Source organism: Pelophylax lessonae (assembly GCF_965119305.1).
Source record: "Pelophylax lessonae genome assembly, chromosome: 2".
Classification (NCBI taxonomy): Eukaryota; Metazoa; Chordata; class Amphibia; order Anura; family Ranidae; genus Pelophylax; species Pelophylax lessonae.
Genome location: NC_138769.1, coordinates 305309457 through 305333333, shown reverse-complemented (window position 1 = coordinate 305333333; position 23877 = coordinate 305309457). Strand labels below are relative to the sequence as shown.

At 42.1% G+C, this 23877-nt stretch overlaps 1 protein-coding gene across 4 annotated transcripts in view; it reads right to left on the bottom strand.

Moving 5' to 3' along the window:
- ACACA (acetyl-CoA carboxylase alpha) overlaps nucleotides 1-23877 on the bottom strand; it is a 525165-nt gene that overhangs the window by 458975 nt on the left and 42313 nt on the right. For all 4 annotated transcript variants that reach the window (XM_082245775.1, XM_082245776.1, XM_082245777.1 and 1 more), the window contains exons 5-8: nucleotides 20492-20601; nucleotides 17119-17200; nucleotides 12906-13004; nucleotides 5106-5212 (exon numbers count right to left, since the gene is read on the bottom strand). In XM_082245775.1, coding sequence (XP_082101901.1) covers nucleotides 5106-5212; nucleotides 12906-13004; nucleotides 17119-17200; nucleotides 20492-20601 — 398 coding nt within the window. The remainder of the gene's footprint in view (nucleotides 1-5105; nucleotides 5213-12905; nucleotides 13005-17118; nucleotides 17201-20491; nucleotides 20602-23877) is intronic.

The following is a 23877-nucleotide window of genomic DNA, read 5'->3' as shown; positions in this document are numbered from 1 at the left end:
TGAAACTTTGAGTCTCCGCAGGAGCTTCCAGTAGAAAAGACCAGTCGCTGCTGCTCCCTCTCCTTGATTAGTGTGTGATTAGTCTTGTATCCGCCCCCTCCTGTAGTTTTCTGCAGGCAGCCTGTAGTGGGTGGATCATGCTGGGTCCCTCCCACAGCGCTGCTCTCTGCACAAGCTATGCACAGCACAGGGATGCCACTACTATTTTTAAAAAGGTAATAAGTGGGTGTACTAACACATTTGATACCCACAAAGTGAATGTATTTCCTCTGTAGCTATTGAGTAATATATTTAAAATGAACGTTTTTTTTGTGCTTGGAGTTCAGTTTAAAATTTTAGTGAGGAAGCCACACTGGGAAAAAAATAAAAAAACTGTTGCAGTTTACCAAAGTATTTTTTTTTTTCAATTTTTTGTTTGGTAAATACTTTTCAGCGTGGCTTTTTTGGGGGATAAACATGAGCGAAATAGTAAACCTTCATGTAAAAATTATAAAGCATATATATTGCTTAAGTCACAAATCTGACGCACCAATATAAGGAGATGCATTTAAAAAAACGTAACATGACAGTCCAATGAGATTTAAAAATTACAGTCACATGGTTAAAATAAAGCACTGACAAAAAGGACAGGAGTGACAATAAGGTGTCAAAGGAGAATCAACAGGCAGCGATCCATAATAAATGTAAATTTATTGAACAAATAAAACCAGGGATTGCAAACACATTACAACATGGGTCTGGATGGCGGTGAGGGCCTTATGGGATGACAAATGCCAATGGTCAATAGGCTGTGGTCCAACACTGTACCTCTCGGAGATGTAAGGTTATCCAGGGAATGGGACCCACTATGGAGTACAAAAAGGATCCTGGCAGGTCACCGCCAGCGTATATACAAGCCATGGTACTGGAGTGCCAAGGGTAGCGTGGTGCCCGGAAGTGACGTCACTCAATGGGATGGAGTCAGATGCAGGAACCAGCATGGAACGCAAGCAAGCCCATTGCCGTGACTACATGTTTTGCATACATGTGACTTGACAAAGCGTATGCGCGCGAAACTTGTAGTCACAGCGACGGGCTTGCTTGCGTTCCACGCTGATTTCTGCATCTGGCTCCATCCCATCACTTCCGGCGCACCACGCTACTCTCGGCGCTCCAGTACCATGGCTTGTATATGCGCTGGCGGTGACTGGCCAGGATCCTTTTTCTACTCCATAGTGGGTCCTGTTCCCTGGATACCCTTACATCTCCGAGAGGTTCAGCGTTGGACCACCCATATTGACCATTGGCATTTGTCATCCCACAATGCCCTCACCGCCATCCGGACCCATGTGGTAACGGGTTTGCAATCCCAGGTTTTATTTGTTCAATAAATTGACATTTATTATTGATCGCTGCCGGTTGATTCTCCTTTGACACCTTATTGTCACTCCTTTTTCAGTGCTTTATTCCATTGCATTTACATACTATGCTTGGGACTGGCAGCACAAGGATTGTTTGGTTTGGATATTCCAGTGTCTTATTGATCAATTCCTCCTTGGAGGGGTCTTAATTATCAGCACCTGGAATTTTTGTATACAACGTGGTTAAAATAAACCTCTTTGTGTTTTGAGCTGATATGTACATTGTTAAAAGCTCAAATGTTGTTTTCTTATCACCATGTCACTCATGACAACATTGGGGTACGCTGCTCCTGAACAGAACTACAGAAAAGTAATTTCCTACCCATAGGAGTGGCTTTTTCCTGAAGTACTGAAGCTTTTCTCTCATTACAGTACTGGGACTTATCTATCAGACAGATCCTCCCACTTAGCACCCAGGAAGTAGGAAGCAGGTGCAAGCCACTTGTCAGTTTCAAAAAAACAGAAGGAGGTGGAATTTTGCAATGTTTAAAATTGACATGCAGAGAAGATAAAAAACAGGCTAAAAAAAGTTAAAGTGGAAAAAAAAAAAAAAAAAATAATAATAATAATAATAATAATAAATGTAGCAGCACAACCAAAATGATTGTTTCCGGTCTCCAGCCTTTGCAGCCTACCTTGGTTTTGAATGTGTGGTGTGCCTATTTTCGGTCTCCTTTCCCACACAGGGTTTCCCTGGAGACACACTCACATGAACAATCCTGGCACAGCCACATCGTTATGTGCCATGCTGAGGCGCATGCGCAGTACGTGCACCACTCTGGCATTCCTAAACATGACACCAGATTGCTTTCCATACTGCGCATGTACCTGAACAAGGTGCATGAGTGCTGCCTTATACTGCAAATGTGCCCAAATACAACAGTACAGGCAGGGCTTTGATGCCGTGTTCAGGTGCATGGGCAGTAAGAAAGCACACATGGAATCATGGGACATGTAGCCCAAAGATCACTGATGTGCTCCTGACTACAAATTCATGGGAAACACTAAAGGTAGAAAGGGTGGGGACAGTCTACAATAACACTTCAAAGGTAAGACTGGGGTATAAATAAAAGGAAAAGAGCAACAACAACAATATAGTTCCTCCTAAATGGTTGGTGCCTAATGCAAACAGCTAGCTTACAATTTAGGATTTAGAACTGCCTAAATGTAAAAGAGCACTTAGGGCCATCCATTAGGAAGCTGAGAAGCTCCAGTGGAAAAACAAATGAAATATTTGATTCATAAAACAGTAATCTTGGCCAAGGAATTTAATACAAAAAAGTGTCTCCAAAAATACCATTTTATAAGACAAGAACAAATTTACTTTTAGGCTTCACTGACCAATGCCTATAGGTGGCAGAGGCAAGTTTTCAGCATAAAGTCACCAGCCACCATCGTTTGTCCCATCATCACTAGAAATACAAATCATTGAATACAAGCCTATTGGTGTATTTTTTCTATAACCTAAGCTAGGATAGGACCAAAAATACAAGAAAATATGTGTATGAGGGGTATTGCACTGTACACCAAGGGTTGTGTGTGTAGTGATGAAAATCTGGCCCCGACTATAGAGAAAGCAAATATACAAAGTTTTAATTACAGCTATAACAGCTTCAGCTCTTCTGGGAAGCCTGTCCACAAGCTTTTGGAGTGTGTCTATGGGACTGTTTGACCATTCTTCCAGAAGCATATTTGTTAGGTCAGGCACTAATGTGGACGAGAAGGCCTGGCTCGCAGTCTCCGTTCTAATTCATCCCAAAGGGTGTTCTATTGGGTTGAGGTCAGGACTATGTGCAGGCCAGTCAAGTTCCTCCACCCCAAACTCGCTCATCCATGTCTTTGTGGACCTTGCTTTTCACAGACAAACACACTCCTAAACCTTGTGGACAGTCTTTTATTATACACGCACGCACGCACACATACACACCTCAAAAGAATTAAAGGAACACTTTAAAAAACACATCAGATCTCAATGGGGAAAAGTAGAATGCTTGATATCTATACAGATATGGTCTAGGTAATGTGTTCATCACAAAGGGATGTCACATGGTTTGATGGAAATTAAAATGATCAATCTACAGAGGGCTGAATTCAAAGACAACCGAAAGTCAAAGTGAAAAAATGATACAGAAGGCTAGTCTATTTTGCTGAAATTTCATTGTAGCAACTCACAATGGTACTCAGTCGTTTGTATGGCCCCCACATGCTTGTATGCATGACTGACAATGTCAGGGCATGCTCTAATGAGACAATGGATGGTGTACTGGGCTAATTCCTCCCATATCTGGACCAGGGCATCACTAAGCTCCTGAACAGACTGAGGGGCAACCTGGCGGCGTTGGATGGACCGAAACATATTGTCCCAGAGGTGTTCTATTGGATTTAGGTCAGGCGAGCACGGGGGCCATTCAGTGGTATCAATTCCTTCATCCTCCGGGAACTGGCTGCATACTCTCGCCACATGAGGCTGGGCATTGTCGTGCACCAGGAGGAACCCAGGACTCACTGCACCAGCATAGGGTCTGACAATGGGTCCAAGGATTTCATTCCGATACCTAATTGCAGTCAGGGTGTCATTGTCTAGCCTGTAGAGGTCTGTGCTTCCCTCCATGGATAAGCCTTTCCAGACCATCACTGACCCACCACCAAACCGGTCTTGCTGAAGGATGTTACTGGCAGCATAACATTCTCCACGGCTTCTCCAGACCCTTTCACATCCACCACATGTGCTCAGGGTGAACCTGCTCTCATCTGTGAAAAGCACAGGGCACCAGTAGCCGACCTGCCAATTCTGGTGTTCAATGGCAATTGCCAATCGAGCTCCACGTTGCCGGGAGTGAGCACAGGGCTCACTAGAGGACGTTGGGCCCTCAGGTCACCCTCATCAAGTCTGTTTCTGATTGTTTGGTCAGAGACATTCACACCCGTGGCCTGCTGTTGGTCATTTTGTAGGGCTTTGGCAGTGCTCATCCTGTTCCTCCTTGCACAAAGGAATAGATACCGGTCCTGAGATGGGTTAAGGACCTTCTACAACCCTGTACTGCCATGTCTCCTGGAATCTCCTCCATGCTCTTGAGACTGTGCTGGGAGACACAGCAAACTTTCTGGCAATGGCACATATTGATGTGCCATCCTGGAAGAGTTGGACTGCCTGTGCAACCTCTATATGGTCCAGGTATCACCTCATGCTACCAGTTGTGACCCTAATCCTGGCCAAATGCAAAACTAGTGAAAAACAGTAAAAAAAGATGAGTAGGGAAAAAAATGTCAGTGGCCTCCACCTGTAAAACCATTCCTGTTTTGGAGGTTGTCTCATTGTTGCCCATCTAGTGTACTTGTTGTTAATTTCATTAACACCAAAGCAGCTGAAACTGACCTCTGCTACTTAACTGATCAGATCGATATCCCAGGAGTTTAACTGACTTGATGATATACTCTGATTAAAAGTGTTCTTTTAATTATAATATATATATATATATATATATATATATATATATATATATATATATATATATATACACACATATATACACACACACACACACACCTCTATCTCACCTATCTCACATCTAGTAAACATGTTAGAAATTATAATACAAACAGACACAAGTAACACACATTCAAAAATACAACAGGTTAGCTATCCTCCTTAAAAAAAATGTAAATTTTAAATTGTTTAATATCAAATTCTAGGAATTAACCTACCCTTAATCCATCATCCACGTCTTTTACATAGCCCTTTTCATAAACCTCTGATGGTACACTTAATATACGCTTTTTAAGATCACTCTCCTGCCATTCCACTTTTAGACCTAAACATCAAAAAATAGAAAGTATAATTCAATTTCAGAAAAATTGAGTGCAAGGATAAAACACATTTTGTGCCCAATGGGACACCATATGCAAGACACGTACAAGCTAGAGTAGGAACAGCTATAATAAATTTGGAACTTCTACATGTTGAACCAGAATTCAGTAACACTGTTTTGGACTCTGTAATGTTTTTTTCTTATGCTTTATTGGAATACTAAATCCATTGAAGACAATCCCTAGACAACATAATAAATTATGAGTTGTAAAGCACAGAGGTATAAAGGCAATGTTTACTGCAGTAGCATTTCTCATAGTTCTGCTCTTGAGACTTTTATTTTTGTGCCCGTGATCAGGAGAAGCCTTGGGGCTACTGTAGACTGGTGCAAGAATCATTTCAATTGTTTTAAGTAACCCTGTCATAAGCTTAAAGTAGAACACCAGCCAAAACCTCTTCTTATTGGAAAGGGTTACCATAATTGGGAGAAAAACATAATTATTTGGTGAGCACTTCAGAATAAAGAATAATTTATTAATCCCAAAGGGAATTTGGAAAACTCTGGAAACACTAATCACCAAGAATCCCCTTCTGCCTGCATTCAGAAAATGACTCAAAAACATAAAAACTCAACAGGATCGCCAGAGGAAATGCTAAAAGCCCAAGTTGGAATAATATATTTAAAGAATAGATTCATCATATGAGCACTTAAAACATCCAATGCATTTTGGGGGCCAACCCACTCCCCCTTCATCTGGGCTACAAAATAAATCTGAAAAGAATGTGCAGTTTATCCATAAACATAAAAGTATACATACACACATAAATAAAGCCAATCGTTAACAAAAAAGTACATAAGACGCACAAAAGGTTTCTTCTGCTGAGGAAGATGGCTGCTTTTGCCTCTAGTGGCATCCGAAGTGATCTTGCACAAGAGCTGGTCTAAGGAGACACTGTCCCTCGAAAGCCATGCAGGTGAAATGCTTTTTGTAAAGGAGTTCCACAGTCCAGTGTTTAGGTCAAAGTTCCCCAAGCATACAACATAAGTCACACTTTAGAAATGAGCCGGCAGGCTTCTAGTAAAATATTACTACAAACCAACATTATAGCCATCTGCTCTATGCATTCTATAAGCAAGAGATCAACTTTGGGAGAGATTAGATCGCTTTTAAGGGGTTCTGACCATTTGGAAATGGTCTGATCAAGTAAGGTGACAGCAAGAATCTAACGAAGGTCAGGGCCCGCCAGTGAAAACAGAGCTCTAGAAAGGGCTTCAAACCAACGACCCAAGTGATTGAGGTAGCTTCCACTCCTCAGTAGACATATGCAGAATGGAATAATTTGTTTGGTATCATTTTGGATAGATTCATTATGTTACCAACCACTTCTGGACTGGAAGGTTTAACCCCGGTAATGACCAGGACATTTTTAGCGATACGACACTGCGTTATTTTAACTGACAATTGCAGGGTCGTGCGACGCTATATCCAAATAAAGTTGATGCCCTTTTTTCCCCCCACAAATAGAGATTTCTTTTGGTGGTATTTGATCACCTCTGCAGTTTATATTTTTTGCGCTATACACAAAAAAAGCAACAATTGCGAAGAAAAAAAAAAAACAATACTTTTTACTTTCTGCTATAAAACACAGCCAATACAAAAAAAAAATTTAAAAATAAATTTTTTTTTCATCAGTTTAGGTCAACATGTATTCTGCTACAACTTTTTGGTAAGAAAATCCCAATAAGTGTTTTTTTGATTGGTTAGCACAAAAGTTAAATCCCACCTACAAACTAGGGGACAGATTTATGGCATTTTTATTTTTATTTTACAAATAATGGCGGCGATCCGCGATATTTAGCGGGACTGCGACATTGCAGATCGTATTATATTGATTAGTGCAAAAAATATGCACTGTTACTGCACTAATGACACTGGCAGGGAAGGGGATAACACCAGGGGCAATCAAAGGGTTAAGTGTGTCCCTAGGGGATGCTTTCTAACTGTGTGGGGGATGAACTCACTAGATGAACATAGAGATCTGTGTTCCTAAATAGCAGGAACACAGGATCCCTGTGTTCACCTCTGACAGAACGGCGGTCTGCCTTGTTTACATGGGGAGCCCCACGTCTCTATGGGGAGCGATCGCAGGTGGCCAGCGGACACGACCCCACTGGCTGTTACACGAAACATCGTACAGATACGTTGCTTTGCGTATCAGAGCCGACCTGCCACTGTAAAAGTGCGGCGGCTGGTCGGCAAGTGGGTAATTTACTTTTGTTACGGAATTCGTTTAGTTTCAAAATTTTGTAAAAAATGTGTTCATTTATATTCATTGCACTCATAAATTTTCTAACAAATTCCAACTTTTCAGAATGATTAGAATTCTGATCGGTGGAAAAACGATCGACCGATTCAAATTGTGTGTGAAGAAATAGCTGGTTGTTAAGCAGCGGGCTGGGAAGGGAGACAAGGGCCGTTTCCCGCCCCCCTTCTGATGTCACAGGGCAGGACGGTCAAACAATCATTTCCATGAAGCGATCTAGTAGTCTCCCAATGGTCTGAATGGATCCGAAACAGCGAATTCCTCCGTAGGATCGTGGATAGCGATATAAAAGCTAACAGAAAGAAATCTAGTGCTCTTGGTTATATAATCATTTATTCAATAAATGTAAAACCACTTATAATTCTGGCACTTGTTACAAATACACAAAAGAGCACTCTGTGTATACACATATTATCCAGTAAGATGGCCTCGGGTGAGGTCACGCGTGGATCCTTCCCCCCGTACGTGTTACATCCTAGGCAGGACTTTGTTAATAAAACAAATGATATTTTGAATAATTTTTCGAATGACATTTGTCAAGTCAATGGTATCAATCATTGGTGTCAATGAGAGTGTAAAGGGATAAACAGAGGGGGGAGAGAACTGAAGGGATTGGGGGGGGTAATCCACAAGAAGACAAGTTATGACTTGGGGCAGGATTGTAAACATGAGCCAACACATAACCTCTGATGCCATGACTTCTGGCGTGTGGCCTGCTGCTCCAACTGGTCAAAGACAAAAGCGCTGTGTGCTAGTCACTTTTGCTGGTGTCAGGCTCACCTCCTCCAGCATGATTTGGATATAGAGCGGCAGAGGGTAACCAGGGCACCTGGTTTTAGGTAACCGCACTGCAGTTTTAGGTGTCATTCAAATGAATGGCATTTCAAATATGCTTTCTGCAATTTGTCATTCACACCTCACCACTTTGAAATTGCGGGCAGAATCGCTGCAAATGTGCCCACGATTCAATATGCCAATGTGTGAATGCAGCCTTAAGGAGGCCTGTTCTGGAAAAAAACACAGAGCTGCCTCTGCTAACCTCCTCCTTCTGAAAATGCTAGGTACTTGGCTGTCTCTGGCTTCAATGCTTTCTTAGCCGAAGACCTGTCACAAGCATGTAACTAGTGCGTTCAGAAATGTGTGTTCTGCGAATTGTCATTCACACCTCACACTTTCAAATCGCGGGCAGAATCGCGATTCAAAGCGCTGGGGTGCGAATGGAGTCTCAAAGGCCAACTCTGTAAAAAAGGAAAATGGTCCCTTGCAGATAGGCTACACATGCACTACAAGGCTTGGAGGAGTGGAGGATTGGGTAAGTGACTCTTCATCAACCTGTTGCCACATGCATAACACATACCGTATGTGCGGCAGCAAAAGGGTGGGCTTTTCCACTACAAGGAATGATTTTCAAGCCTCCTGGAGTTGGTCTTTGAACTGCACTCCAATATATGATATATCTGAGAACCTGATAAATACCTCCCAACTTCAGAACCAGAGAATGAATGCACTTTAGGGAAGGTAAAGTGGCGAAGAGTGGGTGTGATTAAATTACAGCAGACAGGAGGGGGCAATTCTCATCACCAGGGGCATTGCTTGTATTGTAAACAAAAAAAAAAACTGAGGCAGATTTGGATACCCCAAAGAGATTAGTAATATGGTGCATGCACACCGCACAGCGGCAAAACTTTGGTCAGGCCCAATTGTTAACAGTGGGAGGGGCTTAAGGGGCATGATTAAATAAAACACAGGCTTTCTTGTACCTATGAAATATGTTTTGATTGCTATGCAAGCAAGAGTCTCAGACGTGTAAACCTCAGCACAATCAGAAAAAAAAACACCCGTCTCAAAAAAGGTGGGACAGGGCAACAAAACGCTGCCGAAGTAAGTGGTACTAACAAGGAAGAATTGGAAGAACATTTTGCAGTTACATTACCATTTGCAAATGTAAGATAATGAGGCTGTCGAGGGATCATTTTTGGTCAAGAATAGAACAAAGTGACCATTTTTAGTAGTAGGAGTGGTTTAAATCACTCTGACAAGTTTTTATCTACTGTCTGGTTCCCAATTAGGAAGATTTACCCCTCACTTCCTCCGGGGTCAAAAGGGCAGGAAGTGGGTAGAATCTCTCCCATAGCTACCCAGATAGTAATACATAAGGGGATAAGGAGAAAATACACATTATGGCAATCTTGAATTGCAGAGTCTTTTGCCAGGGATGAATGCCTTAGGGACTGTGGTTATTGGGAGTAGAATCGGTCTGGACATTTGTGGGAATAAACAATGCCCCATCTTTGGTGTCAGATGGAGGAACAGCGCCCCATCGTTGGTATCATTAGGGCCCCATTGTTTGTGTCATTGGGAGGAATTGTGCCCCATCTTTGGTGTCATCGGGAAGAATTGTGCCCCATCGATGGTGTCATCGGGAAGAATTTTGCCCCATCGTTGGTGTCATCGGGAAGAATTGTGCCCCATCGATGGTTTCATTGGGAAGAATTGTGTCCCATCGATGTTGTCATCGAGAGGAATTCTGTCCCTTCATTGGAGTCTGTGGGGTGAATTAAGCCCCGTTGTTGGTATCAGTGGATGAAAACAGTGCCCCAAGGGCCAGATAAAAGCAAGCACATTTGTAAGCAAGTTTGGAAACAACTTCTCTAGGGAATAGAAAATATAAAAAATAGCAGCGTATGCCGACAAGCTTTTATTTTTCCTTACATAGCCCCATATATGGATCCCTAATCTAGTTCAAGACTTTGGCCACTATGGCTATATTTCTCTTTTAAAAATCAACTACAACAAATCAGAAGCTTTAAACTTTACCCTAACATTGACCACCCTGACCCTGGCTCAACAAAATAGTTTTTAGAAGGGTTCCACGCACGCTGACGTATCTGGAGGTTTGGATTACCGCTGATAAGCAAAAAACCTTTTCAATGAACTCTAAACTTCTACTGCGTCAAATAGAAAGTGACCTCTCCAAATAATCCCTTAAGTCATTTTCGGAGGTTAATTAAAATGACCATCCTCCCCAGGGTGTTGCAACATTTTCAAATGCTACCCATTGTGGTGCCCTCTTGCTTCTTTAAATAACTAAATGCTATAACCCAGAAATTTCTTTGGATGGGAAAGAAACCCCGCATTAGTCTGTGTTACCTGACAGTACCCAAACAAAAAGGGAGGATTAGGTTTCCGAACTTCTGGAATTAATATCTCATTACGCATTTGGCTTGAATAGTAGATTGGCACTGCCCATAAAGACTAGGTCCGTTTGGAAGAAATCCCTAGTGTGACAACATTATCCTACACACCCTGGATTAGATTATACAGTCAGAAAATCCATCACGTATTAAAAACACCCACTGATTGGAGCCATATGCTAAGGGATTTCCATGAGGCAATCTGCCATGGGTCTATTGCCACCTCCCCATGACCACTGGTATCCCTAAATAATAACCCAGACTTCCCTCATGGCTTAAAAGCTGCATCACTTTTCGAATCAGCTGACCACATCCCTCTACTTGCATTGCATTGTGTGAGTAATGGGTGCATTCTATCATATGAAGGGCTACTAAGTGTCTTCAAACCCGCTGTATGTACACCCTGGTCTTATAGACAAATACACAATTTCTTTTCTTCGCACCCACAAAAGCGACATTTTCTTAGACCTCTCGTGACCTTTGAATATTTATGCCAGAATTGGGAGGCCGTAGAGAAAACCACTTCACTGATGTATTCCTGGGTACAAAACTCTGACTCTGACATGGACAGATTAAAACCCCTTTGGGAATCCGCTTTACATAATAATTTTTCTAACTTCCAGTGGGAAAATGCATGCATTCTTGCTCGATTTGCACTCGTCTACAAGAGACTTAATACAGTGGTATGCAACGCCTTTCAAACTCAAGAGATGGTTTCCCCAGACCTCTGACCAATGCTGGTGATTTCATCAGGCAGTGGGAGATATGATAGATATCTGGTGGGATTGTAGACTACCCGCCCCCTTCTGGAGTAAGGTATGAGAACAAATTATCTACATAACAGAGACCCAGATTAAGTTGACCCCTGCTTGTTGCCTTCTACACATTGTTGACTATCCCTTGAGGAGATATAAATGCACTTTGACCATCCATCTTTTAAATGTGGCCAAATCCCTCATCACAAAACACTGGAAATCCGACCGAATGTCGACAATTCGAGAATGGCTGCGCTTGTTCTAAGTGATTCATGATCTAGGTGAAGACCTCTGAAGACGTCATACGCTCTGACGAAACGCGCGTCAGGTGGAACGCACGCCGCCTACCCGGAAGTCAGCTGGAACGCAGTACGGGGGATACCGCTCTCCACGCTACAGACTTTATGATAGCGGGTGCGGCTTTATTCTTAACTGTACTATACGTGTATTTTTGATCTCTATTTTGGAAATAAACCTTCTTAAACGGTACTACACTATCTGGAGCCATTTATTTTTTCCCTAACCGGATCTTGAGGATATCGCCTGTCTAGGAAGGGATCTCGGTCGGTGAGGGATAAGCCCAGCAGGTACCGCATCTGAGGCCAGGAGGGGCATCAAGCTTTACTGGTCTTTGTGCCGTAAGGTAACTCAGACCCACTACATCTGGTAAGCTTACATCCTACTTATCCTAAAATCACTCGATCGGCTCTGGACCATAGGAGGATCCAGCACTGAGCACCTGCACTTTTCTTTGCACTGCAGTGTAATCAACTTTCACCAAGTCACTTATGAACTTTTTATTGGACTTTATTTTTGCACTATTATGCACCTTATGACACCTTTTTGACTTAATTTTTATGATATTGATTGGGTATACTATTTCTTAATAATGTATTTTTATTGGTACTATTTATGGATTTTATTGATCTTAATGATATATTTTTATTGGTAACATTTTAGCTCTATGAATATTTATTGTCTTAAACCTACAATTTCCCTGTTCCTAGTTTCTATTAGCAAGCACTATTTAATCCCAATCAGCCTGGGGTTTATCCATTTCCATACATACCAAACCTTCAATACTATATCTTTCTTGTTAAACCATTATTTTACTTGAAGTTGACACGTCAATATGATGGCTACATGTTTGTCATTAATGATCTCTATGGCACCTTTTGTGTATATTCGTTTTTTTTTTTTTTTCTTTATTTCCCTTTTTGTTACCCATTTATGTATACTGATGCTGCTCTGTGTATGTTATTTTATTGTAAACAACATAACCACAATAAATATATATATATATTAATTGAATTATTGAAACCATCCTCCCTGTACTTTATCTGCCTACATTTTTTTCACAGATTTGTGGTGAATAAATATAACTAGTACAAAAAAATGAAATAATATAAGTGTATGTGCTTACCATTGCCACTCCAGGGGAGTGTAGGGATTCCAGCTGTTTGGGCAACAATTGAGGATGCAATTTTATCCCCCAATGCCCACATTGCCTGACTTGGAGGACCTGAAAAACAGCAGAAAGTATGTAAAAACAAAACATTTATACTACTGGTTAGGACTGCTGGTCAAGAAAGCTCAACTGAATGTACTTCTCGCTGGAATGTCAATTCAAGTTTAGTTAAGGAAGAAAACCCACATGACAATACAGGTGTTTTAACAAAATATAGGATGCAATAAAAAACACAAAGTGATGACCACTGTAAGCCTTCATATCTTCTATACACTATATTAGGACGCCTGCCTTTACAAGCACATGAACGTTAAAGGCATCCCAGTCTCTCTCTGGAGGGTTCAATTTTGAGTTGGCCCACCCTTTACAGCTATAAACGCTTCAACTCTTCTGGGAAGGTTGCCCACAAGGTTTAGGAGTGTGTCTATGGTAATGTTTGACTATTCTTCAAGAAGCGCATTTGTTAGGTCAGGCACTGATAATGGACAAGAAGGCCTGGCTCACAGTCTCCACTTTAATTCATCCCAAAGGTGTTCTATCAGAATGAGGTCAGGCCAGTCAAGTTCTTCCACCCCAAACTCGCTCATATATGTCTTTATGAACCTTGCTTTTGCACTGGTCCAAATCATTTGATGGAGGGGGATTATGGTGAAGGGTTGCTTTTCAGGGGTTGGGCTTGGCCCCTTAGTTCCAGTTCCAGTGAAGGGAACTCTTAAGGCGTCAGCATTTTGGACAATTTCATGCTCCCCAATTTGTGGGAACAGTTTGGGGATGGCCCCTTCCTGTTCCAACATTACTGCGCACCAGTGCACAAAGCAAGATCCATAAGAGTTGAACCTGTTATAGCTGCAAAGTGTTGGCCAACTCAATATTGAACCCTGCGGACTAAGACTGGGATGCTATTAAATTTAATGTGTGTGTAAAGACAGGCCTCCCAATACTTTTGGTAATATAGTGCATCTATGACCCATTTAGAGCTTGTTGATGACACCTTTTAGTAAAGTGTATATTGTATTTTTAGAGACAAAACGAGGCTCTTACTGATGTTGCATTTGAAGATTTGTTTTATTTGAATGTATTTTTAAACCAGAACTTGCATGACAATTCAAAGTCTGCCCTCCATTTCCCTGTTAAAAAGTCTGACAGAAATACAAAGAAAACAAGGAATACTTTAACATCTTGCAACACTGGGCTTTCCTGCTGGATCCTGTGAAAGCTAAGAACCCCAAATCCCATGAGAAAGCACTACTACACAATACTGATGCATCTTCTTACCTTATTCAAGAATCCTCAGCTTTCAAGACAGCTTAGGCCCAGTGACACCACCAAAGCTAAACAAAGCAATTGGGGGGGGCTGTAAGCCACAGGATAAGCAGACTTTGCAGTTTTATGCAAGCTCCGCTTTACGGATAACAGAAAATAATTTTACTTATGGGGCTAAAGGCATCCTCTCCGCATAACCTCCTCATTATATACAGGCTTACAAACAAGATTGTTTTTTTACTTAAAAAATGTACCTGCTCCCACTTACATGCAAATTAAACTAAAGAACAAACCTACAGAACATATGCTTAAGTTTTGGAGAGCATGGGGAAGGGTTAACTGGCCATGCAGTGATGCGGAATTGTAGACAGGTCTGCCAGACAGTAGGTGGCAGCAAGTGGTGAGCAGCAAGATGGCCACCCATTGGTTTCCGAGACCAGCGTGTTGTCACGCTGCCTCTGTTCTTAAGCGGAGTACCAGTCATTTTTTGTTTATTAAAAAAGTCAGCAAGTGTAGCTGCTGACTGATAATAAACAGCCACTCACCTGTCCCACAACCCAGCAGTGTACTCACCCCACCTGGGTTCGCCCTGTGTACTCCCTCGGCAGCACTGGCATCTCTACTTTGGGAAGGAGAACTTCCGCTTCGACCACCTAAGGGGACCAGAATGGAGGTGGGAACAGGTACCTGTCTAAATCGGGTACCTGCCCCCCCCCCCCCTCCCAAAAAGCTCAGTTTCACAAACAGGAGCCAGGGAGGAGGCCTAAAGAGGAAGTGCCACTTTTGGGTAGAACACCGCTTTAAGTATGAGTCGTATGTAACTCGGATGATTGTTACTCAGGGATTACCTGTCCCCACCACAGACCTTAGATCAGCAGACTTGAACCTAGTTTATGCGACACGGTCTACAACGACTCTTCCATTCTTTCCAAAAAGCGATCAGTCCGTTTGGAATAGGGAGGGCAAAGGTGTCGGTTAGCCCTGAAATGAATAAAGTATGGCCAAAGCTCTTTTGGTCATACTTCCCCTTTGCATCAGGGTAGTTCTGCACTCCTGTGACCCAGATCCAGCCGACAGTGGGCTAAAGCCTGTTCTCAGCTGACGTCACAGATAATGTCGGGATCTGCCAAGATGCCTTGACTGGCAGCTGGATCACCACTGGCAGCCTGAGCCAGCCAGTCCTGCCCCCACCAGTGGTCTTTGATCGCTCAGTTCTTAGTGTAGAGGCAGTAGGAAACAGCTTCAGCATTAGATGAATGCTGCCTCCACATAGGCAAGTATGTAAGTTTATTTATTTTTTATTCAAAAGGTACAAATTATACCCCACATTATTGTAAATGGAAACTAAAACTTTGGTACAATAAATGGTAGTTATTTATTAGAAATATAATAAAGTTTAATATAAATGACTAAAGCATTTACGAAATTTACAAAATTAAAATAAAAAGGAGAATAGGGGGAAAAGGGGTTCTCAAACTAAAAAATGAATACAAAGAATAATAACTTCACTATTACCCAGATAACTACGGATCCTTTTCAATACACTATATGATACTCCTTTGCAGAACACTGGCACTCTTCTAAATACCAACATCCTCCCAACTGAGGCCTGCTTTTGAAGGGTTGAGGTACCCAAAAGAAACCATCAACATTATCCATCTAATGGCACAGGCTTGCAATCATCACCCCTTAGGCTGGATACACCGGTTTCTTGCTTAAAGTGGTAGTATACTTAAAAAAAAGAAAACCCTGCAAGACAAAGGCATAATGATCTAGTATGCATCGCATAGTGGCTCATTATGAAACACTTATCTTAGAACGAACCCCCGACACAGATCCCCGGACACCGCTGTGGGAGCTGACGTGATCCCTCGGCATCTCTTCCGGGTTCGGTGGCTCCGGCGCTGTGATTGGCCGGAGCCGCGATGACGTCACTCCCGCGCATTCGCGCGGGAGTCATTTTTCGGCAAGTTCCCGGCAAGGAATGCTGAAGGTCCGCCGGACCTTCAGAGCGCATGCGCCACTCGCGTGAGCGGCTGCATGCAGTGCAAATATCTCCTAAACCGTGCAGGTTTAGGAGATATTTATTGTACCTACAGGTAAGCCTTATGATAGGCTTACCTGTAGTTAAAAGTCGCAAAAAGCGGTATACTACCACTTTAAACAAATCACCGAACCAAAATATCCGTGATAAAATCTGAAGCAGTCTCTACTGAATAATGTTCAAATGTGATATACCATTTCCCCCTTCCTCATCCTTTTCTCATTTCTCTCTGGTTCCTCTACTTCCTCCCACCCCTCATCCCTTCCCCTCCTCAAAAAAAAAATAATAATAATAATAATATACAATTGCCCAATGATAATCTAAGTATATATGCAATTTTGATAATGTCTACCTAGGCACATAAGCAAGCTCACATGGATACTTACAGTGAACCTTCACACATTTTTTTATGAAAATTCTCAAATTCTTTGATAAATCATTCCCAGTGTGTTTTACCATTGCATAAGTTCTATAGAAAAAGCTCTTTTAATGACAGTAAAGAGGCTTATTAAACAGAATATATATATATATATATATATATATATATATATATATATACTGTATACACACACACACTGTATATACACACCCACCGAAAAAAAACAAAAAAAAACCCACAGCCAATTATATAACATAATTGCAAGAATGCTGCAATAGTGCAGCATAACTAGATGTGTCCTAACGTTGTACAAATACGCATATATGGGGCAAGTACCAATTCCCACTTGGAATGATTTTCAGGACTCAAAATAAAAGAAAAAATTAAATGCAAAGTTTCTGTTATGTATACATATTTTTTAACAATACGAACACGTATTAGTTTACTTTTCCCTTTAAAAATGTAAAGTTTGCAGTTCTTACCCATAAACGCAATGCCATTCTTGTGCAGTAATTCAGGCAGTTTGGGATTTTCTGAAGCATGTCCCCATCCAGCCCACACAGCCTAAAGGAAAAAAACAAATCAATATTTTTCAGAAGCATTAACTACCCAGCAATATATAAAAGGCCAGTTTATGAACTATATATAATTCCTAATGTTTAACCAATAATTTCCACACAAACAAATAGAAATATAACTCTGTTATCATGAACATAAATATCTTTATTTGTATTGACTTGATGGGATATTTTAAATTATTTTTTCCATCATTCTATAACGTGCCCACATATTATGCAGCACTGTTCATTCTTTGATTAAGAACTATTGTGTCTACTGGAATCAAAGATCAAAGTACTAAACTATACATTAATTGCCGTAGGTTATTACCTAGCATTCCTCTTTCCCATCTCAATATATGAAACCCATCGTTAAAGATATAGTCCATTATATTCTAAAATTGCCCATTTCCCTGGCTTCCATGAAAATTCTTCAACTACAGCACTCTGAGGAACAGACCTGATATAAGTATGGAAGTCTTGAATTCCTGCCGATATACATTGCACTATACTTGTTCAATAACTTAACACGATTACATTTAGAACATCAGAAGGAGGCCAAGCAACCAACAGTTTTAGTAGACTAGGAATGGCGGGCACTACAATTATCAAAACATAGCTACCGGTAATCAACATCGCAAGCAAAAGCACAGCAAAACTGATATTTTAAATTCTTACTTGTAGTGTTTTTCCTTTTCATAAATGAAAAAAAAAATGTTGCATTCACTTGCTATGAGCCTTAGAACTTGCAAGGAAATTTAAATTCTTTAGGTGCGTAAATTCCTTAGCATAGCCCCCTCCCTCCTTGCACATCATGGCCCTTATTGTCTATGTTGGTCCAGCTCCTTGGCACCTCCCTCCCTACATCGTAGCCTTTTATGTAGCTTCCAGGAGAGAAGTGTAAGGGAATACTATAAAGTAGCAGTTGAGTGACAGCACTGAGTCCTGCTGACATCACATCTAAGATGGTGCCTTCCAGCAGCAACCCAGGGCTTTTGGATGTCTATACAAGGTAAGCTTCTACAGGTAAATAACATGGATAAAATATGTTAAATTCACATATAATCTCATAGGAATATTTTTGTGGAAATGGTGATCTGACGACAGGGTCCAAACACCATTAAGTAATTTAGAGAATCCCACAGTTTCTATTTTCTTTGGGTGGCTACACTAAATTCCTGCAAGTTGAAATTTTGTTTTTTTAGAAGGGGTACATCACTGGCAAAGTAAAATGTTTTAGGTAAGGCCAAGGTAATTTAATAAAAGACCAATGTAACAAATTCCAATATCCAAAACCTCAAGGAGATGGCTGGACAGAGTAGTAATTTCTTCAGTTACTAAAGATTTCCATAGAGATGTGTATCTCAATTCGAAAAATAATTAAATTAAGTTGGGAAACTGCTTCTTCCCTTAAAATTCTTCTTGCCTTGGCAATCATAATTTACTATTGTATGTATGTTATCTGAATTACAATACAAAATGGTACTATAGTACAATAGGCTTTCATTTGTGAGCTGCATTTTTTTTTTTGTTTGAAATGGTCCTAAATTGCCAAAAATGAGCGGGTCACGTGAGGCTGGCAAGTTTTCCCAAGCTGCATTTCAGGTGTCAGTTTACCATCTCTTGTGTTCAGATAGATAATCTCAACCATGTATAGTAAAATTTAAAAAGAATACAAAATTTGCAGGAAATAAAATCGGCAGAAGGGTTTTTCCAAATTGGCGAACCTCTAGTGTGGTTTTTGCTAGCATTTCTTTCAACTGCACTTTCTAGCTATATTAGAAAATCACAACTGCAATTTTTTAGTCTGGTTCATTTTAAGCATTGGTTAAAAATCCTGTCTAGCGTTCCCCTTCTATATAATGTTAAGGATAGGGATATGATGTCATGTTTACCATGATTAACTTGTTCTGTACTGTCCTCTAATGGCACTTTTCCACTGCAAGTACCGGCTCGGCTCCACTCGGCCCTGCTTGGCTCTGTTTGGTTTTCCACTGCATGGTACCGCTTGGTACGGTGTTGGAACGGTTCAGTACGGTTTGCTTTTCCACTAGAGTAAAGTGGGTGGGATAACAACGATTCTCTGACTAATCAGTGGCTAGTAGTGACAAACAGTCAAGGCTGCATGCAAAGGATTGTGGGATATGGTACCGGTACGGCCCTCTTGGAACCACAACCGAGGTGGTACTGTTTAAGAGAGCCGTACCGTACCGAAGGGTTCAAACACCGTACCATGCAGTGGAAAAGCGCAAAAGCGAGCCGAACCGTTCGGTTCCATGCAGTGGAAAAGTGCCATAAACTAGACATGAATACAGTCCATACTAACAAGGGGGTTAAAGATCTAAAGGCTTGGGTGGTACATTGTATGCTAATGCACTATAAAAAAAAATAAAAAAAAGATCCCTCAGTTTGTACCTCTAATTGTACTTAGAAATTGTTCAGAATAGCTTGCAATCTCCCTATACAGTTTGATGTATAAACCTGCTGCAAAGAAACGACTAGAAAAGTAAGACTTGCTCAAAACTATTTTTAGGTATGCTATGTGAATGGGAACCCATAAAACATAGTGGGGATTTCTCAAATTTGACTGCTAAAGTGGAAATACACTTTAATTTGAGTTAAATCGGCAGGTGGACTCCAACGTGGCAATCACAGGGTCATTGGCGCTAGGTTCCCACTGTTGCAATCTGATTTTGATCTGACTTTCAGTGCGATTATGTAGTGCTACTTGGGTGCTACTTGGACAAGGTCTGAATACTCTATGGGGTCAGAATCACGTTTGGATTCTACCAAAGTAGAACAGGAATCTTTTTCAAAATCATTCTGTGCTGAGCAGCATTGATGTGAACAGACACCATTGAAAACAATGTGATTTCCAGTATCATGCGGTTCTGTGGGACTCAAGCTGCATATAAAATTACACTGGTGTGCACCAGGTCTGGGTATGATTCCCAAAACCTCAACTATGTAACTTCTCTTTTTGCCACCTTTACAATCACATCTGACAAGTGGCTCTGAGAAACGTATTAGTGCCAAAAATGTTTTACATTAGGCCTTTTGTATGTGAAAGGTAGCAAGAGGTGTTTGAGAATATCTCTCCTTCATCACAAGCAAAGGTACTCCAACTACCAACAAAAGGGAGTGGGGTGGAGAGGTACACAACACCAATGACTGGATGAAAATCTGAACTTTATGTGAAGATTTTTATTTAATGTGGCTCCTTCAACAGAAATGATAAGAATGCCAAGGCTGACACAATCTTATTATTTAGAATCCTTCTAAGGAAAGGCTGTATTACCTGTACAGGGATCCTTTTAGCAATATCAAGAATAAGCTCTACATTTGCATAGTTATTGTTGTTCGGTCCTCCGGGTACAGGTACATAGTGATCAGCCATCTTGATATACTCTGTATAAAAAATAAATAAATAGGAATCGAATTTAAAAGAATGCTATTAGTCACAAAAGTATGTTCTGAAAAAAAATCATATTCTACAAAGAGAACCATGCCTTTTTGGTATTTATATTAAAAAGTATATATTTCTCAATTCTCTATGTAAAGAAAATGGATTTTTGTAAGATCTTACCGTAAAATCCTTTTCTCTTAAGCTCATTGACAGACGTAGTCTTCTTGATTCTCAAGAGCTGGGTTATGTTGTCTCCGCAGGAGTAGGACTAGGCAGAAAGACAAAACGTTCTGGCTCCACCTTAGGGGCAGTCCCTGAGGGTATATCCTCCCTCTCTCTGCTACAGGGAATCAGTTCTGTTTTAAAGCAGTACAGAGAATTTAACCCAACCCAACTCAATGATAGAGGGGCGGGTACTACGTCTGTCAATGAGCTTAAGAGAAAAGGATTTTACGGTAAGATCTTACAAAAATCCATTTTTCTCTATCGCTCATTGACAGACGTAGTCTTCTTGATTCTCAAGAGCTGGGACATCCAGAAGCAGTGCCACAAATGAGGGGTGGGATTGACAAAATCAAATCCAATCTAGAAGGCCCAACCGGTGCCAAACTAGAAGTTTTAAAGGCTCATTATAAACAAAGAATGAGACTAAAGAAAAAATTTTCCAACGGAAAAAACCCTCGAGGTAGACCACTGGTCTCCTCAAATTGCGGCCTGCAAAACCTTGCGGCCAAACGAGGCATCAGACGATGCCATTACATCAACTTTATAATGTTTAGTAAAGGTATGCACCGACGACCAGGTAGCCGCCTTGCACACCTGGACCACTGACGCCTGATGGCGAAAGGCCCATGACGCACTAAGTGCCCGAGTGGAGTGCGCCTTAACAGGGAACGGGGGCTCCCGACCCTTAATAGAATAAGCCTGTACTACCGTCTGTCTGATCCATCTAGAAATGGTCGCGGCAGATGCAGGCAACCCCTTTTTGGGTCCATCCGGGATCACAAAAAGTGAATCCGTCTTGCGAAACGAGTCTGTCGTTTTCAAGTATACCCTGATCGCCCGGACCACATCCAAGGAGTGTAAAGCAAACTCCCGAGGATGACTGGGCTTAGGACACAGGGAAGGTAACACAATTTCTTCATTCAGATGAAATTCTGAAACCACTTTTGGTAGGAAGGATGGATTCGGACGAAGAACCACCTTATCTCTATGAACCACCAGATATGGTGAACGACAAGATAATGCGGCCAGTTCTGACACCCTGCGTGCAGAAGTAATAGCCACCAAGAAGGCCACCTTCTGGGACAACGTAGGTAGAGGAATCTCCCTAATATCTTCAAAGGGAGGTTTCTGAAGAACCGACAACACTAGATTAAGATCCCAGGGGGGTAACGGCGCGTGCACTGGCGGAGCCAGATGTCACACCCCCTGGATGAAATTCCGCACCAAGGAATGAGTAGCCAAAGGCTTCTGAAAGAAGATGGCTAATGCTGAGACCTGACCCTTGATAGTACTCAAGGCCAGTTTCTGCTCAACCCCTTGTTGCTGAAAAGCCAATATTCGACTAATCGAATAAGCCCGAGGACGGAACCCCAAAGGTTCACACCATGCAATGTAGGACTTCCATGTGCGATGATAAATCTTTCTGGAAGTCGCTTTCCTTGCTTCAACTAGAGTAGGAATAACTGAAGCTGACAAACCTTTGTCCTTCAGCACCTGGGTCTCAATAGCCAGGCCGTTAAAGCCAGCGATCGTAAAGCAGGATGGAAGATCGGTCCCTGAGACAGTAGATCCTCCCTGAGAGGAAGTCTCCACGGGACGCCCGCCACCAGTCTGACCATGTCGGCGTACCAAGCTCGACGAGGCCAGTCCGGAGCTACCAGAATTACTGGAATTCCTTCCTCCTCTATCCTGCGAAGAAGTCTTGGCAGTAACGCGAGAGGAGGGAAGGCATACATTAGCTGGTATTGCCCCCACGGGGCGATCAGTGCGTCTGCGGTTTCTGCTAGAGGATCGCGGGAGCGAGCCACGAATCTCTGAACTTTCCTGTTGAATCGTGATGCCAACAGATCCACATCCGGGGTGCCCCACCGTAGGCACAACTGGTGGAAAACGTCTGGATGGAGGGACCATTCCCCCTGATCCAGAGTCTGACGGCTGAGATAATCTGCCTGCCAATTCTCCACCCCCGGAATGAACACCGCAGAGATTGCTGGAACAAATCGTTCCGCCCAGCGAAGAATGCAAGCCACTTCTTTGGCCGCTCGGACACTCTTGGTGCCCCCCTGGTGATTGACATAAGCCACGGCCGTGGCATTGTCCGACTGGATCCGAACCGGGCTGCCCTGGAGCTGCTCGGTCCAGTGAATCAGACAAAGTCTGATCGCTCTCAGTTCCAATACATTTATCGGTAACCTGGATTCTTCCGGGGACCAAAGTCCCTGGACAGATAACTGACCGAGAATTCCTCCCCATCCGGATAGACTGGCATCCGTGGTCACTATCGTCCAATATATTGGCAGAAATGACTTTCCCTGGCTGAGCATCGGAGACCGAAGCCACCAGACCAGAGACTCTCTGGTCTGTTTGCTCAATCGGATCTGATTGTCCAGGGATTCCGGATTCCGATTCCATCTGAGAAGAATCTCTTGCTGAAGAATTCGGGTATGGGACTGGGCAAATGGGACTGCTTCGAACGAAGCCACCATCAACCCCAGAACCCTCATGCAAGTCCGAAGGGAAGACCAGCTGTTGGACAGTAACAACTGGACTGCTGATTGAATCTTTCGGAGTTTCCCTACCGGAAGAAAAACTCTTGTCTTGACTGTGTCTAAAATTAGACCCAGATATTCGAGCCTCTGGGTGGGAACCAGAAATGACTTTTGCTGGTTCACCAGCCACCCGAATTCCTGTAAAGAAATCATAGTAATTTCTATGTTTTGTAGCAAGGTCTGAGGAGACTCTGCATGAAGCAGAAGATCGTCTAGGTAACCAAGGATCGATATGCCTCTTTGGCGCAGAAGTGCCAACATTGGGGCCAACACCTTAGTGAAGACCCGCGGAGCCGTGGCGAGACCGAAAGGTAACGCCACAAACTGATAGTGGTTCTCTTCTACGGAAAAGCGTAGAAACCGCTGATGTCCTGCGAAAATGGGAATGTGAAGATAGGCGTCCTTGATGTCTATGGACGCTAGGACATCCCCTGGATGCAGGAAGGCTGCTACTGTGCGAATGGACTCCATTCTGAATCTTCTTATGTTGACAAAAGAATTGAG